Source organism: Equus asinus, chromosome 14, assembly GCF_041296235.1.
Source record: "Equus asinus isolate D_3611 breed Donkey chromosome 14, EquAss-T2T_v2, whole genome shotgun sequence".
NCBI classification, from domain to species: Eukaryota; Metazoa; Chordata; class Mammalia; order Perissodactyla; family Equidae; genus Equus; species Equus asinus.
The window spans coordinates 24,130,521-24,150,047 of record NC_091803.1 but is presented as its reverse complement, the minus strand read 5'-3'; the positions used below and the strand labels follow the sequence as shown (position 1 = coordinate 24,150,047).

Here is a 19,527-nt window from a genome sequence, read left to right as displayed (position 1 = left end):
AGCAATATACCTAAAACTGACTTTTATGCATCCCTACTATATAACCGAACTTGATATCATGTAGTTGTGATTTAATAAAATCTTATTTTAACAGTAATAAAACATATTTTAGAATTTTTCATATTGTTATTTTATACAAAGTTTAATTATTAATGTGAAAATGCCAGGAGACAGGAAAGATCACGTTGTAGAACTAGGAAGAAAAGTTTATGAATAAAATTTCAACCTCAAATATGTAACAGTTCCTTTTTATAAATTACAAATGAACATATTTGTTAGCGAGATGCTATACACACACATTCAACCTTTAGGGTATGGTAACAAAAAATACATTTTAGGTGCTCTTTGGAAAACACAAGCAAATTTATCTGCAAAGACATCTAGATAGAGCAAGTATTTGTGAAAATGGGGCATTGATTAAGACAAATTTATGGAGAAGGTGGTATGAATAAATAATGGTAGAAGGACAAAATTAATCTGGTCTACAATTTTGATGACAGGTCTTTTCTGACTTTTTAGCACGCAGTTTAATAAGAAATCAAAATGATAGTGAAGTAAATAGACTACTTCATCCTACTACTTACATTTTACTAACTCCAGATTTGTTGGAAGTATAAGAAAGTTTGCCAAAAGAAAGAAAGTTAAGACTTCAGGACTTAAATTCTGATAAAAGATTAATCTTCAAAAGTACTGAGAATTTTGGAAAAAAGTTATAGGGAAGGCAAGATAGCTAGTGATTAGCTACAAAAATTTGTTGTCAGAGATTGTGGTTTTTACTGTAAAAATTCTAGGATTAATAAAAAATATTCACTGATGAGGTTTTGTTTGCTTTCTTCTTAATAGGTGAACATTATACCACTGATTGCCAAAGCAGATACATTGTCAAAAAGTGACTTACAGAAATTTAAGTTTAAGATAATGAATGAATTGGTTAGTCATGGCATACAGATATACCAGTTCCCAACAGATGATCAAAGTACTGCTCAAGTGAACTCCTCAATGAATGTAAGCTTTGAACTATTGAATATCAATTCTACTTTACAGGTGTGAATGAAAATATAATTTATAAGTAACAATATTAGTAATACATTGTCACTTGTATCTGATGAAAAGAGTATAATAAGGTATTTTTTCCAAAACCCAGTGTGGAAAAATGTTTTATTTTCTTGATTTTGAAAAATGTTTCTGAGAATCAATTCTCTTTTTAAACAGCTATATTAAGATATAGTTCACATACCATATGAGTCACTCATTAAAGTATATAATTCAACAATTTTTCATCTATTTACAGATGTGTTCACCCATCACCACAATCAATTTTAGGACATTTTTATCAACTCAAAAAGAAAACCCAGACCCTTTAGCTCTTCTCCCACACTACCTGTCAGCCCTCCTCCCCACCAATCCTAGACAAACACTAATTAAATTTCTCTGTATATTTCTCTGTTCTGGACATATCGTATGAATGGAATTATATAATACTTAGCTTTTTCATATGCTTACGGATATTAGTATATATTTCCAGAAGAGACATTTACTCAGATATTTTGCCCATTTTTAAATTATGCTTTGTCTTTTTATTATTGAATTATGTGTTCTTTCTATATTTTGGATACAAATTACTTTGAGATATATGATTTGCAAATATTTTCTCCCAATCTGCTTTTAGTCATTCTTTTACTTGCTTTTTGGTGTCCTTTGAAACACAAATTTTTAAATTTTGATGAGGTCCAATTTATCTATTTTTGTTGTTGCTTGTACTTTTGGTGTCATATCTAGGAACATTTTGCCAAATCCAAGGTAATAAAGATTTACTTATATGTTTTCTTCAATGGTGATAAAATACACATAACATGAAACTTACCATCTTAAATATTTTAAAGTGCACAGTTGAGTGGCATTATAGATTCACATTCTTGTGCTACCATCACCACCATCCATCCACAGAACTCTTTCCATCTCGCAAAACTGAAACTCTGCATCCCATAAATAATAACTCCTCATTACTCCTCCCCCCAGCCTTTGGCAACCACCATTGTATTTTCTGTCTTATAAATTTGACTACTCAAGGTACTTCCTGTAAATGGAATCATTCAATATTTATTTCATGCCTGTACAAATATTTCTTTGAGTTTCTTTTTTCAGTTCCTTTGAGTATATGCCAAGAAGTGGAATTGCTGGATTGTACAGTAATTCTATGTTTAATTTTTGGAGGAATTGCCATAACTGTTTTCCATAGTGGCTGCACTATTTTACATTCGCACTAACAGTGTGCAAAGATTATGTTTTCTCCACATCCTCATCAACATTTGTCATGTTCTGGGTGTTTTTTAAATATTAGCTTCTCTTACTGGATGTGAGGTGATATCCTATTGTGGGGGATTTTTTTGTGAGGAAGATTGGCCCTGATCTAACACCTGTGCCAATCTTCCTCTACTTTGTATATGGGATGCTGCCACAGCATGGCTTGATGAGCAGTGTGTAGGTCCACGCCTGGGATCTGAACCTGTGAACCCTGGGCTGCCAAAGTGGAGCGTGCAAACTTAACCACTATGCCACTGAGCTGGCCCCCTATTTTGGTTTTCATTTGCATTTCTCCAATGATTAGTGATGTTGAGCATCTTTTCATATACATATTGACCATTTGTATATCCTCTTTGGAAAAACGTCTATATATCCATTTCATCTAAGTGTTGTCAAATTTGTTGGTGTGCAGTGGTTTATAGTATTCCTTTATAATAATTTTTATTTTTGTAAGATTGGTAGTAATGTTCCTTTCATTTCTGACTATAATAATTTGAATCTCCTCTCTTTTTACCTTGATCTAGCTAAAGGTTTGCCAATTTTGTTTGTCTTTTAGACAACCATCTTTTGGTTTCTTTGAATTTTTTGTTCTCTATTTCATTAATATTCCCTTTAATCTTTGTCATTTCCTTCCTCTACTTGCTTTAGGTTTAGTTTGCTCTTCTTTTTTCAGTGTCTTAAGATAGATGGTTAAGTTATTGATTTAATAACTTTCTTTTTTATAGGCATTTATTTCTATACATTTCATTCTAAACATTGTTTTGACTGCATCACAAATTTTGATATGCTGTGTCTTCATTTTAATTTATCTCAGAATATCTTCTGTTTTTCTTTTTACTTCAACTTTGACTCTGGTTATTTAAGACTGTGGTGGTTTAATTTCCACATATTTGTGAGTTTCCAAAATTTTCCACTGCTATTGATTTATATTTTCATTATACTATGGTTGAAGGCCATACTTTGTATATTTTTTATTCTTTTATATTTATTGAATTTAGTTTTATGGTTTACCCAATGGCCCACCCTAGAGGATGTTTCATGTGCACTTGGAAATAATGTATATTCTCTTTGAAGGTGAAAATGATCTTTCAGTTTATTTATGTTTACACAGGCTACGTTCTTATCCACATGAAACCACTAGGATTTATAGAATTTCTGGCATGTCTTGCCCTGCAATTGAATATTTAGGACAATATCCTGTGTATGGTGATGTTCTTTCACCTCAGAGTCTTAAACCCAAGCAAGAATAAGAATGTACATTCTATTTTTGGGTGGAGTGTTATAAATGCTTGTCTGGTTAGTTTATAGTGTTGTCCAAGTCTCTTTTCTTGTTGATCTTATCTTTGTTCTATCAATTGTTTTATATTTGGATATTGAAGTCTGCAAATATTGTTGTAGAATTGTCTATTTCTCCCTTCATTTCTTTCTTCCAGTTTTATTGAGAAATAATTGACATTCATCACTCTTTAAGTTTAAGGTGGGCAGAATGATGGTTTGACTTAAATATATACTGAAATGATTACCACAATAGATTTAGTTAACATCCATCATCTCATATAAATACAATAAAAAGAAAAGAAAAAATTCTCCTTGTGATGAGAACTCTTAGGATCTACTCTTTTAACAACTTTCCTACGTATTATACAGCAGTGTTAGCTATAGTCATCATGTTGTATGTTATATTCCTTGTACTTACTTATCTTATAGCTGGAAGTTTGAATCTTTGATCATTTTCCTCCAATTCCCTTTCCCCTCCCCCACCACCTCTGATAACCACAAATCTGATCTCTTTTTCTATGAGTTTGGTGGGTTTTTTTAAAATTAGATTTCACATATAAGTGAGATCATATAGTATTTGTCTTTCTCTGTCTGATTTATTTCACTTAGCATAATGCCCTCAAACTCTATCCATCTTGTAGTAAATGGCAGGATTTCCTAGTTTTATTTTTTGGGTGAGTAATATTCTGTGGAATCTTTAGGGTTTTCTACAGATAATATCGTGTCATCTGTAAACAGAGATAGTTTTGTTTCTTCCTTTCTTATTTGGATGACTTTCTTCTCTTTCTCTTGCCTAATTCTGAATAGGAGAGATGAAAGTGGACATCTTTGCCTGGTTCTGGATCTTAGAGGGAAATCTTTTAGCTTTTAACCATTGAGTATGATATCAGTCGTAGGCTTTTCATAAATGACTATTATTACTTTTAGGTAATTTTCTTCTATATCTAATTTGTTGAGAGTTTTATATGGAAGGACATTGAATTTTGTCAAATGCTATTTCTGCATTTATTAAGATGATCATGTAGTTTTTATCTTTTATTCTGTTAATGTGGTGTATCACGTTGATTGATTTCTGTACATTGAAATATCCTTGCATCCCAGGGATAAATACTAACTCATCATGGCATATGATTCTTTAAATGTGCTGTTGTATTTGGTTTGCTGCTATTTTCTTGAAGACTTTTGCGTCTATGTTCATCAGGGTTATTGGCTTGTAATTTCATTTTCTTGTATGTTCTTATCTGGCTTTGGTATCAGGGTGATGCTGGCCTCATAGACTGAATTTGGAATGTTTCCTTCTACTTTTTTTGGAAAAGTTTAGGAAGGATGGGTATTCGTTCTCCTTTAAACATTTGGTAGAATTTAGCTGTGAAGCCATCTGGTCCTGGGCTATTTTGTGTTGGAAATTTTAAAAAATTTATTCTTCAATCTCCTTTTTAATTATTAGTCTGCTCAGGCTTTCTATTTATTCTTGATTCAATCTTGATAGGTTGTATGTTTTTCGGAATTTCTCCTTATATTCTAGGTTATCCAATTTGTTGGAGTATAACTGTTCATAACTATCCCTTATGATGCTTTTAGTCGTGTGATCTGTTGTAATGTATTCTCCTAAATTTCTGATTTTATTTACTTGAGTCTTCTATTTTTCCTTTATAACTTTAGCTAAGGCTTTATTGATTTTGATTATCATTTCCAAAAAGCAACTCTAAGCTTATAAAATTGTTTTTTAGTCTTTATAATTCATTTCTCCTATAATCATTTTTATTCCTTTCTTCTGCTAATTTTAGTTTGGAATTTTTCCACCTATTTCCTTGAATTGTAAAGTTAGCTTGTTTATTAGAGATGTTTCTTCTTTTTTAATGTAGAAATTTATTGCTATAAACTTCTCTAATAGTACATTTTTGTTGCATGCATAAGTTTTGATATATTATGTTTTTGTGTTTCTTGTCTCAAGATATATTTTAATTTTCTCTTTGATTTCTTTTTTGACCAACTAGTTTTTTATGAGTGTGTTAATTTCCCCGTATTTGTATATTTTCCTATTTCTATTATTGATTTCTAGTTTCATTCCATTTAGTTCAGAAGAGATAATAATAATTTCAGTCTTCTTAATTTTGTTGAGGTCTATTTTGTGACAATATATGATTTATACCAGAGAATATTCCATGTACATTTGAGAAGAATGGGTAATTTGGTGCTGTTGGGTGGAATGTACTGTATATATCTTTTAAGTCTATTTGGTCTATAGCATTATCTCTTCAGTTCTGCCATTTTCTTATTGATTTTATGTCTGACTGTTCTAGCCATTTTTGAAAGTGAAATGTTGACAATTCCTACTATTATTACATTTTTGTCTGTTTCTCCCTTCAGGCCTGTCAATGATTGCTTTTTATATTTGGATGCTTTGATGTTAGTGATAAATATATTTATAATTGTTATATATTCATGTTGATTTGATATTTTTATTATTATATGCTTTTGTCATTATGTCATGACTCTCTTTGTCTCATGACAGTTTTGACTTGACATCTATTTTGTCTGATAAAAGTATACCCACCTCTACTTTCTTTGGTTACTATTTACATGGACTATCTTTCTCCACCTTACACTTTCAGACTATGTGTGTCCTTAAATCTAAATTCAGTTTCTTGTAGTCAACCTATAGTTGGTTCTTATTTTTTTATCTACTCAGACTATGTCTTTTGATTTGAGAGTTTAGTCATTTTACACTTAATTTATTGTAGGTAGTAACTTCTTGCAATTTAAAAAATTTTTCTGTTTTGTAGTTCTCTTCTTCCTTTCTCTTCTTTTGTCTTTATTTGTGGCTTAATTTTTGTGGTGGTGTGCTTTGATTATTCTTGTTTTTCTTTTATTTATCTACTGTACTTTTTAAAAGTTATTACAATGAGGGATTACATTGAATATTTTATATTTATAGTAATCTGGTTTTTGCTAATAACTTCAATCACATACAGCAATTCTACACTTTACACCTCTCCATTTTATGTAATTGATGTCAGATTTTACTTCTTTTTACATTATGTTTTCATTAACAAATTTCTATGGTTAAAGTCATTCTTAATACTTTTGTCTGTTGTGATTTATGTGCCACCATTATAAAATTTTGTTTTTATGTTTATGCTTAGTGGTGAGATTTCTATTTTCACGTGCTTCCAAGTTGTTTAGCATCTTTTCGTTTCAACTTGAAGAACTCTGATGACATTTCTAGCAAGGTAGATGTAGTGGTACAAACTCTCTCAGTGTTTGTTTGCCTGAAAAAGTCTTTATCTCTCCATTCTTGAAGTACACTTTTGCAAGGTAAAGTAATCTTGGTTGTTTTTTTTTTTCTTTTTCCAACACTTGACTATATCATCCCACTGTTCTGGCCTGCAAGTTTCTGCTGAGAAATCTGCTAAGAGTCTTAAGAGGGATCCTTTTATGTGACAAGTTGCTTTCTCTTACTGCTTTCAAAATTATTTCTTTCTGATATTGATCAGGTAGTAGAAAGTTTTAGTTATACCAGATGAAAAACTTCTGGAGATGTATTGTACAGCAATTTGAGTATAGTTAACAATACTGTATTTTACACTTAAAATTTTTTAACAGGGCCAATCTTGAGTGTTCTTACCACAAAAAAAAGAGAAATGGTAACTGTATGATGTGTTGGATATGTTAATTAGTTTGATTATGGCAATTATTACACAATGTATACCCATATCCAAATATCATACAGTACATTTTAAATATATAAAATTTGTCTTTATCCATTATACTTCAAAAAGAAAAAATTTAAAAATATAGAGTAAAAAGACAAAATCATACTCCCCAAAACCCCCACAAAAATTTTTCTTTGACAATTTAATTAAAGTGTATCTTCTTGTAGAACTGCTTAGGTTCTAATTTTTATAATTTTGGGCTTTGTGACTCTGAATGTCCACTTCTTGCTCTAGATTTGGGAAACTTTCAGCCATTCTTTCTGAGGAAGACTAGCCTTGAGCTAACATCCATGCCCATCTTCCTCTACTTTATATGTGGGATGCCTGCCACAGCATGGCTTGATAAGCAGTGCGTAGGTCCACTCCTGGGATCCAAACTGGCGAATCCTGGGCTGCCGAAGTGTAGCATGCAAACTTACCTGCTGCATCACTGGGTCAGCCCCAGCCATTATTTCTTTAAATAAGTTTTCTGCCTCTTTCTCTCTCTCCCCTGCCTCTCTCTCTCTCTCCTCCTTCTGGGACCCTCATGATGTGTATATTGATTCCATGATGATGTCAAATAATCCCAAAGATTTTCACTTTTTAATTCTTTTTGCTTTTGTCCTTCTAACTGAATGATTTCAAAATATCTTTGAGTTCACTGATTGTTCTGCTTAATTAAGTCTGACGTTAAAATGATCTACTTTAATTTTCAGCTCGGTCATATTTTTCAGCTCCAGGACTTCTGTTTGGTTGTTTTGTATGGCTTTTATGTTTTATTGAACTTCTAATTTTGTTCACATATTGTTTTCCTGATTTTGTTTAATTGTGTATCTGCATTTTCTTGTGCCTCATTCAGCTTCTTTAAGAAAATTATTGTAAACTCTTTGTCAAGCAAAAGGATCTCTATTTTGATAGGGTTGATTATTGGAGCTTTATTACTTTCCATTGGTAGTGTCACATTTGCCTTATTCTTTGAGATCTTTGTAGCCTTGCATTGGCGTCTCTGCATTTGAAAGAATAATCACCACTTTCAGTCTACTCAGACTGGTTTTGAAAGGTAAAGTCTTTCTCCTTCTGGGTCCTCCAACTGACATGACTTCTTCTAGGACCACAGATGAGGCGGGCTGGAGCTGAGTTCTGAGGCCCCTTCCTGCCCAGAGTTGGGTTGTAGGCAGTGGACCAGTTGCCAGGGTGCAGTGGGTATAACTTCTGCTAAGTCCTCCAGCAGACAAGACTGCCTATGGAACCATAGTTGAGTGAGATTAGAGCCAGGTCATGAGATTGCTTCCAGGTCCACAGTCAATTGTCCACAGGGCTATTCCCATAGGCATGAATGGACATGGCTACCCACAGGTCCCTGGACAGATGAGATTGCCTCTTGGACCATGGTTGAGAGGGGTTGGAGCTGGGTCATGGATTGTTTCTTGGTTCGATTGGATCTTCAGTCAGTGGGCCTGTTACCAAGGTCACAGGTTGGCATGTTTCCTGCCTATGGCAACACTGCAGATGGACAGGATTGGAGCTAATTTCATAGAAAGAGATGGTTGCTTCCAAGTCTGCAGCCAGGTTTACAGTCAGCAGGCTTGCTCCTGGGATCCTAGCCTGTTTCCTCAAAGTATCTTTCTTCATTCTAGGCCTTCACCAGGGTGTGGCAAACACCACCCGCATCCTGAGGCTCCCACAAAGCTACTTTTTTCTGTGGATGGTTGCCAAATCAATGTTTCTATGGGGAGGATGTGTATTTCTCTTTCACCATCTTGCTGAAGTCACTCTCCTTTACTTTTTAAAACTTTTATTGAGGTCATATTGGTTTACAACATTGTGTAATTTCAGGTGTATATTATTATTATCATATATCAGTTTGTGTATAGACTGCATCATGCTCACCACCAATAGTCTAGTTTTTATCTGTCGGCAAACATATGTGCCCCTTTACCCCTTTCACTCACCCCCACCTTGTTCCCCTCTGATAACCACTAATCTGTTCTCCTTATCCATGTGTTTATCTTCCACATATGAGTGAAATCATACAGTGTTTGTCTTTATCTGTCTGGCTTATTTTGCTTAACATAATACCCTCAAGGTCCATCTATGTTGGTGCAAATGGGACGATGTTGTCTTTTTTATGGCTAAGTAATATTCCATTGTGTGTGTGTGTGTGTGTGTGTGTGTGTGTGTGTATGTATGTATGTATGTATATTACCACATCTTCTTTATCCATTCATTAGTTGATGGGCACTGGCATTGCCTCCATATCTTGGCTGTTGTGAATGATGCTTCAATGAATGAAGGGTTCATAAATCTCTTTGTATTGCTGATTTCATATTCCTTGGATAAATACTCAGTAATGGGATTGCTGGATTGTATTGTTTTTCTATTTTTAACTTTTTGAGAAATCTCCATAGTGGTTGCACCAGTTTGCATTCCCACCAGCAGTGTATGAGGGTTCCCTTTTTTCCACATCCTCTCCAATGTTTGTTATTGGTTTTTGTCTTGTTAACAATAACCGTTCTGATGGGTGTAAGGTGACGTCTCATTGTAGTTTTGATTTGCATTTCCCTAATAATTAGTGATGTTGAACATCTTTTCATTTGCCTGTGGGCCATCTGTATATCTTCTTTGGAAAAATGTCTATTCATGTCCTCTGCATATTTTTTCATCAGGTTGTTTCTTTGTTGCTGAGTTGTATGAGTTCTTTATATATTTTAGAAATTAATCCCTTGTCATATATGTGATTCAGCAAATATTTTCTCCCAGTTAGTGGGTTGTCTTTTCACTTTCTTTATGGTTCACTTTGCCTTGCAGAAGCTTTTTAGTTTGATGTAGTCCCATTTGTTAATTTTTTCTTTTGTTTCCCTTACCTGAGTAGACATGGTATTCTAAAGATGCCGCTAAGACCAATATCAAAGAGTGCACTGCTTATATTTTCTGCTAGGAGTTTTGTGGTTTTGGGTCTTATATTCAAGTCTTTAATCCATTTTGACTTGGTTTTTGTGTGTGGAGTAAGATAATGGTCTACTTTGAATCTTGTGCATGTGGCTGTCTAGTTTTCCCAGCATCATTTATTGAAGAGAATTTCCTTTCTCCATTGTATGTTCTTGGCTCTTTGGTTGAAAAATAGCTGTCCATAGATACGTGGTTTTATTTCTCAGCTTTCAATTTAGTTCCATTGATCTGTGTGTCTGTTTTTGTGTCAGTACCACGCTCTTTTGACTACTATAGCTTTGTAGTATATTTTGAAGTCACAGATTGTGATGCTTCTAGCTTTGTTCTTTTTTCTCAGGATTGCTTTGGCTATTCAGGATTTTTGTTCTATTTCTGTGAAGAACGTCATTAGAATTCTGATTGGAATGGCATTGACTCTGTAGACTGCGTTAGGTAATATGGATGTTTTACCTATGTTTATTCTTCCATTCCATGAGCATGGAATATCTTTCCATTTATTTATATCTGCTTTGATTTCTTTGAGTAATGTCTTATAGTTTTCAGTGTATAGGTCTTTGACATCCTTAGTTAAATTTATTCCTAGATATTTTATTTTTTGTTGCAGTTGTAAATGGGATTGTATTCCTGACTTCTCTTTATGCTAATTCATTATTAGTGTATAGAAATGTAACTGATTTTTATAAGTTGATTTTGTACCCTGCAACTTTGCTGTAGTTGTTGATTATTTCTAATAGCTATCTGGTGGATTTTTAGAGTTTTCTATACGTAGAATCATGTCATCTGAAAACAGCAAGAGTTTCACTTTTTCCTTTCCAATTTGGATCCCTGTTTTTTTTCCTTGCCTAAATGCTCTGGCCAAACCTCCAGTACTGTGTTGAATAGGAGTGGCAAGAGTGGGCACCCTTGTCTTGTTCCTGTTCTCAGAGGAATAGCTTTCCATTTTTCACCATTAAGCATGATGTTGGCTGTGAGTTTGTCATATGTGGCCTTTATTATATTGAGGTACTTTCCTCCTATAGCCATTTTATTGAGATTTTTATCATAAATATCTTTGGTATCTTCTTGAATGCTTTCCCTGTATCTATTGATATCATGTGATTTTTGTTCCTCATTTTGCTAATGTGGTATATCCCACTGATTGACTTGCAGATGTTGAACTACCCCTGTGTCCCTGGTATAAATCCACTTGATCATGGTGTATGGTCCTTTTAATATATTGTTGTATTTGATTTACTAATATTTTGTTGTGGATATTTGCATCTATGTTCATCAGCGATATTCGCCAGTAATTTTCCTTCTTTGCATTGTCCTTGTCTGGTTTTGTTATCAGGGTAATGTTGGTCTCATAGAATGAGTTAGGAAGTGTTCTATCTTCTTCAATTTTTTGGAATAATTTGAGAAGAATGAATATTAAATACTGCAGAATATTTGGTGGAATTGCCCAGAGAAGACTTCTGGTCCTGGACTTTTGTTTTTTGGGAGCCTTTTGATTGCTGCTTAAATCTTTTCACTTGTGATTGGTCTATTCGGATTCTCTATTTCTTCTTGATTCTGTTTTGGGAGGTTGTATGAGTCTAAGAATTTATCTGGTTTTTTAGGTTATCCAATTTGTCGTCATATAGTTTTTCATTATATTCTCTTATAATCCTTGATATTTCTGAGGTATCTGTTGTAATTTCTCCTCTTTCATTTCTAATTTTATTTATTTGAGCCTTCTCTCCTTTTTTGCTTGGTGAGTCTGGCTAAGAGTTTGTCCTTTTTGTTTATCTTCTCAAAGAAGCAGCTCTTAGTTTCATTGATCCTTTCTTTTCTTTTCTTTTCTTTTAGTCTCTATCTCATTTATTTCTTGTCTTATTTGTATTATTTCCCTCTTTCTGCTGATTTGGGACTTTGTTCTTCTTTTTCTAATTATGTTAGGTGTGGTTTAAGATTACTTATTTGAGATTTTTCTTGCTTTTTGGGGTAGCCTGCATTGCTATAAATTTCCCTTTTAGTGCCAATTTTCTGCAGCCCATGAGTTGGTATCTTGTATTTTCATTTTCATTTGTCTCCAGGTGTTTTTTGATTTCTCCTTTGATTTATTCATTGATCAAATGGTTGTTCAGTAGCATGTTGTTTACTCTCTTCATATTTGTGACTTTCCTAGCTTTTTTCCTGTAGATGATTTCTAGTTTCATAGCATTGTGGTCAGAAAAGATGCTTGACATGATTTCAATCTTTTTAACTTTATTAAGGCTTGCCTTCTTTCCCATCATCTGCTCTATCTTTGAGTATGTTCCATGTGCCCTTGAGAAGAACGTGTATTTTGCTATTTTTGGATGGAATGTTCTATATATAACTATTGCCTATATGGACTAGTGTTTCATTTAAGGCCATTTTTTCCTTGTTGGCTGTCTGATCATTTATCCGTTGATGTAAGTGGGGTCTTGATGTTCCCTACTGTTGTTGTGTTTCTGTTAATTTCTCCCTTGAAGTCTGTTAATAGTGTTTGGTATACTTTGGTGCTCCTGTGTTAGGTGCATATACATTCATGTGTTATGTCCTCTTGGTGGAATGTCCCTTTCAGTATTTAATGCCCTTCTTTGCCTCTCCTTGACTTTTTTATCTTGAAGTCTGCCTTGTCTGATTTAAGTATGGCAAGACCTGCTTAGTTTTGCTTGCCATTTGCTTGGAACATCATCTTCCATCCCTTCACACTGAGCTTATGTTTGCTTTTGGAGCTGAAATGTGTTTCCTGGAGGCAGCATATTGTTGAGTCTTGTTTTTTAATCCACTCATCCACTCTGTCTTTTGATTGAAGAATTCAATTCATTTACATTTATAATGATTATTGATAAATGAGGGCTTAATCCTTCCATTTTGTCTCTTGTTTCCCAGTGGTTCTATATTTCCCTTGTTTCTTTTGCTTTTTATTTCTGTCTGCCATTTCTATTTGGTGGTTTCCTGTGATGGTTTTCTTAATGTTCTCTTTATTTATGATTTGTGGCTCTGCTCTTATTTTTTGTTTAGTGGTTACCATGAGGTTAGTAGAAAAGATCTCATAGAAGAGAAAGTCCATCTTCTGATAGCCTCTTATCTCCATTAGCCTAAGCATGTTCCATCTTTTTCTTTTTCTCCATCTGAGTTATTGTTGTCATAAGTTATTCTTTTTTATGTTGTGAGTTTGTGACTAAATTGAAGTGTTTATAGCTATTTTTGATGTTTTCCTGCACTTTATCTTTTGTTATAGTTGTTTGCTAACCTGTTCTGATCAAGAGCTGCAATTTTCTGATTTTGTCTATTTATCTCCTTGCTCAAAGCTTTGTTATCCTTTGTCTTTTTGTTTCAGGTATGAGGGCTTCCTTCATCATTTCTTGTAAGGCAGGTCTAGTGGTGATGAACTCCTTCCGCTTTTGTTTATCTGGGAAAGTTTTTATTTCTCTGTGATATGTGAAGGATAGCTTTGCTGGATAGAGTGTTCTTGGCTGAAGGCTTTTGTCTTCCAGTGTTTTGAATATATCATTCCACTCTTTCCTACCTTGTGAGGTTTCTGCTGAGAAATCTGCTGAAAGCCTGATGGGGGTTCCTTTGTATCTCATTTTCTTCTGCCTTATTTCCCTTAATATTTTTTGTTTGTCATTGACTCTTCCAGTTTTAATATTATATGCCTTGGAGAAGGTCTTTTTCATTTACGTAATTAGGAATCCTATTGACTTCATGTATTTGTAAGTCCAGTTCTTTCTCCAGGTTTGGGAAGTTCTCAGCTATTATTTTTTTGAATAAACTCTCTGCTGCTTTCTCCCTCTGGAATACCTATAATCCTTATATTACTTTTCCTAATTGTGGTGGATATTTCTCAAAGAATTTCTTCATTTTAAAAAATCTTAGTTCTTTCTCATCCTCCACCTGAAGCATTTCTGTATTTCTATTGTCTAAGTCACTAATTCTGTCTTCCATCGTCAGCTCTATTTTTTATCTTTTCTAGATTATTTTTTATCTCATTAATTGTGTTCTTCATATGGAGAAGTTCTATATAGTTTCTTTTAAGTGCTTTAATTTCTTTGGTGAAGTATTCCTTCTGGTCATTAATTTTATTCCTGAGCTCATTGAACTATCTTTTTGTGAGGAATATTGGCCCTAAGCTAAGATCTGTTGCCAGTCTTCCTCTTTTAGCTTGATGAAGATTGACCCTGAGCTAACATCTATGCCAGTCTTCCTCTATTTTGTATGTGGGACACTGCCACAAGGAGCTATGTTTTCTAAACCTGCATTTGCATGGGCTGGCTGCAGCCACTCATCTAGTTACACTCACACAGGCAGGGTCTCTGCTCTCAGTGTGCCAGTTGTGCACATTCAGGTGAACTCACTGCTGTGTGGGTGGGTCACACATGTGAAGGCTTGGCTTCTGTGCTTGGCAGGGGACTGACTGAGCTGCTGCACTAAGTTGGAGGGGCACGTTTGTGGGGACTGAGCCACCACCACTTGGTGGGGCGTGTTCCCATGGGTGGGGTCACTGCAGCATGCTGCCTACTCCTGCAGGCCAGGCTACCACTCCTAAAGCATTCATGCATGGGCCAGGCTGCCCCTTCCCCCAATTATAGTCATGACAGCTGCTGTGTGAGGATCTGTGATCTGAATTGCTGCCACCATGGAGGAGGAGGGTTCTATTCACCTAGTTACACTGCTTCCCAAGGATCCAGTCCACCCACCTTCAGATGTATGACTGTGTGGATCTCTCAGGTGTTGTGCTGTGTAGGGAATCCTCTGTTGGTTAATGAATGGCCTTTTAGTTGTAAGGTAGAGGGGAAAGACAAAGGGAACAACTTACTTTGCAATGATGCTGACATCACTCTCTCCTTTACTTCTTTAATCTAGATTTCCTTTAGTTCTAAGAACATGGTTATAATGATTATTTTGAAATCATTTTATCTGATAAATCTGATTTCTGATCAGTCTCACAGCCAGTTTCCATTGCCTTTTTTCTGATGTATGAGTCAAATTTTCCTGTTTGCTTGCATTCTTCATAATATTTTGCTCAAAATGAAACATTTCAGGTACTATATTGTAGCCAGGCTGAGTAGTAATTTTCCCTTCTGCCATAGGGCTTGTTATTGTTATTTGTATAGCTAAATTATCTTAGTTAAATCTACTTTCTTTCCTACAGTGTTAAGTCCCTGATGTTGCTCTTTAGAGAGGCACAGCTTTTGATATGGCAACAGTCACCCTGGAATGACATTGGTTTTGGTGTGACTCTTTACATCTCTTCACATGCTTATACTCGGATGGTAAACTCTACTAATTGCCAACTGATTGCTAAATTGTTTTTGACATTGCCCTGTGACATAAACTTCTCTAAAATTGATCAAGTCAAAATGTGGCTCCTTTTTTTTTTTTTTTGAGGTAGATTAGCCCTGAGCTAACATCTGCTGCCAATCCTCCTCTTTTTGCTGAGGAAAATTGGCTGGCCCTGAGCTAACATCCATGCCCATCTTCCTCTACTTTATGTGTGGAATGCCTGCCACAGCATGGCTTGACAAGTGGTGCATAGGTCCCCACCTGAACTGGCAAACTCCAGGCTACTGAAGCGGAATGTGTGAACTTAAGCCCTGCGCCACCAGTCAAGCCCCTGTGGCTCCTTTTTTTTTGCTTAATCAAGAGAAATTTATTTTCTCAAACTCTTGGAGTTGGCAGATTTGATTTCTTCTGAGGCCTCTTTCCTTTCATCTGGCCCCTCTCTTGTTATGTCTTCATATGGTTTTTCCTCTTTGCACAAGTTACCACTGGCATTTCTATGTGTCCAAATTTCCTCTTCTTATAAGGATGCCAGTCAGTTTGTATTAGGGCCCAGACCAATGTCCTCATTTTAACTTAGTCACATCTTTAGAGGTCTTATTTCCAAATATAGTTATCTTCTGAGGTCTGGGGTTTAGGGCTTCAAAATGTGAATTTTGAGGGGAAATTATTCAGCCCATATCAAGGGCTGGGCTTCAGATTTACTGGCTGTGTTAATGTCTTTTTTCTCCCTACACAGGCTTCTTTAACTATTTATTGAACTTCTGTCTTTTCTCGAGCTTTTTGTTTGGACACTGACCCTGCTTACAAGACAAAGCTTCCTAGGCAAGATTGCTGTCTCTCCTCAGGGAAAGCTCTGTCTTTAGCTGTTGTTTCTTTTGTAAGCAGCTTCATAAATATTTGATTGACAAATAATCATTGTATATATATTTTACATGTACTACATGATGTTTTCTTCTCACTATGTACAGTGAAATGATTACCAAAATCAAGCTAATTAATATATTTATCATCTCATAGAATTACCTTTTATTTGCACATTGTTGGGGGACACTGAATACCTACTCTCTTGGAAAATTTCAGGTACACAGTACATTATTAACTATAATCATATTAATTATAAGATATATAATTATAATCATATATATGTAATTAGTCATTTATTATGTAATTATGGTATATTTAATCATATATATTATATAATTATGTAATTATTATATATGTAATCATATATAATTATAATTATTATATTAATCATATAATTTTAGCCTTCATTTTGTTAATGTGGTAATATCACAATGATTGGTTTGCAAATAGTGAACCATTCTTGCATCTTTGAGATAAGTCCTAATTTATCATAGTGTATAAAGCTTTTAATGTACTATTGAATTCAGTTTGCTAGTATTCTTAAGTATTTCTGCATCTATGTTCGTCTGAGATATTGACCTGTAATTTTTTTCCCATAGTGTCCTTTTCTGGCTTTTGTATCAGGGAAATGGTGAAGTTGTATAATGAATTTAGAAGTGTTCCTTCCTCTGCAATTTTTTGAAGAGTTTTAGAAGGATAGTGGTAATCCTTTAAATGTTTAGTGGAATTCACCAGTGAAGTAATCTGGGCTTAGGCATTTTTTGGTTGGGAGGTTTTTGACTACTGATTGCGTCTCCCTACTTATTTTTGGTGTTTTCAGGTCTTCCATTTCTTCATGATTCAGTCTTGATAGGTTGTGTGCTTTTAGGTTTTTATCTATTTCTTGTAGGTTATTCAATTGGTGTATAAATGGTGATAATAGTCTATTATGGAGCATTCCTATTTTAGGGGTATCAATTGTAATGTCTCCTCTTGCATTTATAATTTTATTTATTTGAGTCTCCTTTTTGATCTAGGCAAAAAAAGTTTGTTAATTTTCTTTACCATTACAAAAACTATGACTTAGATTCATTTATCTTTTCTTTTTCTTATGGTCTCCATATCATTTATTTCTGCTATTATCTTTGTGATTTTCTTCATTCTGCTACATTTTGGTTTAGTTTATTCTTCTAGTTCTAGTTCTTAATGTGTTTCTAGTTTCTAGATGTGTAAAGTTAGGCTGTATATTGAAATTTTCCTTTTTTATTTTCTTTTTATATTTGAGATATAATTGACATATAACATTGTATTAGTTTTATATATATGACAATGATTTGATATATGTATATATTGCAAAATGATTACCATAGTAACTTTATTTAACAGTTACATGTTGTATTTCTTGTGATGAGAACTCTTAAGATCTACTTTCTTAGGAAATACCAGTACTGTTAAGTATATTACTATTAAGTACTGTGTTAATATAATACAGTACTATTAAGTATAGTCACCATGCTGTACATTACATCTCCAGGCCCTATTTATCTTACAATTGGAAGTTTGCACATTTTGACCACCTTCACCCATCTTGTTCATCCTTCACCCTCAGCCTCTGACTACCACCAATCTGATCTCTTTTCTATGAGTTTGATTTTTTTTTAAGATTCTACATATAAATGAAGTCATACAGTAATTGTCTTTCCTTGTCATGCCTATTTCATTTAGCATAATGTCCTTAAGGTCCATCTGTGTCATCACAAATAATGAGATTTCTGTCTTTTATATGTCTAAATATTATTCAATTGCTTGTAAATACCACAGTTTTTTCTATCCATTCCTCTGTTGATGAACACTTAGGTTGTTTCCATTGCTTGGCTATTGTAAATAATGTGAATTTACAATATTGTAAATATTGCTGCAATAAACATAGGGTGCTGCAATATAGTGATTTTGTTTTCTTCAGATAAATACCTACAAGTGGAATTACTGTATCATGTGGTAGCTATATTTTTAATTTTTTAAGGAACACCCATAGTGTTTTCTAGGTGGCAGTACCAATTTACATTTTCCCAACAATGCACAAAGAATCTCTTTTCTCTGCATTATGCCAGCACTTGTTATCTCTTGTCTCTTTGATAATAGCCATTCTAACAGGTCTAAGGTGAGATCTCATTATAGTTTTCATTTGAATTTCCCTTAAGATTAGTGATGTTGAACACATTTCTGTGTACCTGTTGTCCATTTGTATGTTTTCATTGGAAAAATGTCTAATCAGTTGTTCTGTCCATTTTAAAATGGGATTAGTTGATTTTTTCCTATTGAGTTTTTTATATACTTTGGATATTAACTTGTTATCAGAAATATGATTTGTGAATATTTTATTCCATTCTGTAGATTTTGTTGATAGTCTCCTTTGCTGTACAGAAGGTTTTACTTTGAGGTAGTCCCATTTGCTGCTTTTTTCCCTTTAATTGCCTTTGTTTTTGGTGTCAAATACATAAAACCTTGGCTGACTGATGCCAAGGAGTTTAATCCCTGCTTTTTTGAGGAGTCTTATGGTTTTAGGTCTTATGCTCAAATATTTAATCCATTTTCAGTTGTTTTTTGTGGATGGTGTAAAATAGCTTAATTCTTCTGCTTGTGGCTATTTTTCCTCACACTATTTATTGGAGAGACTATCCTTTCTCCATTGTATATACTTGGCTCCTTTGTGTAAATTTCTTTTAAAGATTGGCACCTGGGCTAACAACTGTTGCCAATCTTTTTTTTTTTCTGCTTTATCTCCCCAAACCCCCCTGTACACAGTTGTATATCTTAGTTGCTGGTCCTTCTAGTTGTGGGATGTGGGACACCACCTTAACGTGGCCTGACAAGTCGTGCCATGTCCGCGCCCAGGATCCAAACCCTGGGCCGCCGCAGTGGAGCATGCGAACTTAACCACTCAGCCACGGAGCCGGCCCCATCCTTTGTGTTAAATTAATTGAACATATATGCATGGATATATGTCTAGGCTCTATATTCTGTTCCATTGATCTGTGTTTCTCTTTTTATGCCAATTCCATACTGTTTTGATTACTATAGCTTTGTAATATAGTTTGAAATCAGCTTTGATACCTCTAGCTTTGTTTTTCTTTCTCAAGATTGCTTGGGCTTTAGGGGTCTTTTGAGGACCTATACATATTTT

At 34.3% G+C, this 19,527-nt stretch overlaps 1 protein-coding gene across 1 annotated transcript in view; it reads left to right on the top strand.

Annotated features, from left to right (window-relative positions):
* Window positions 1–19,527, top strand: part of SEPTIN14 (septin 14) — a 67,271-nt gene that overhangs the window by 16,766 nt on the left and 30,978 nt on the right. Inside the window, exon 4 of the mRNA XM_044747594.2 lies at window positions 844–1,005. Within this exon, the coding sequence (XP_044603529.2) occupies window positions 844–1,005 (162 nt within the window). The remainder of the gene's footprint in view (window positions 1–843; window positions 1,006–19,527) is intronic.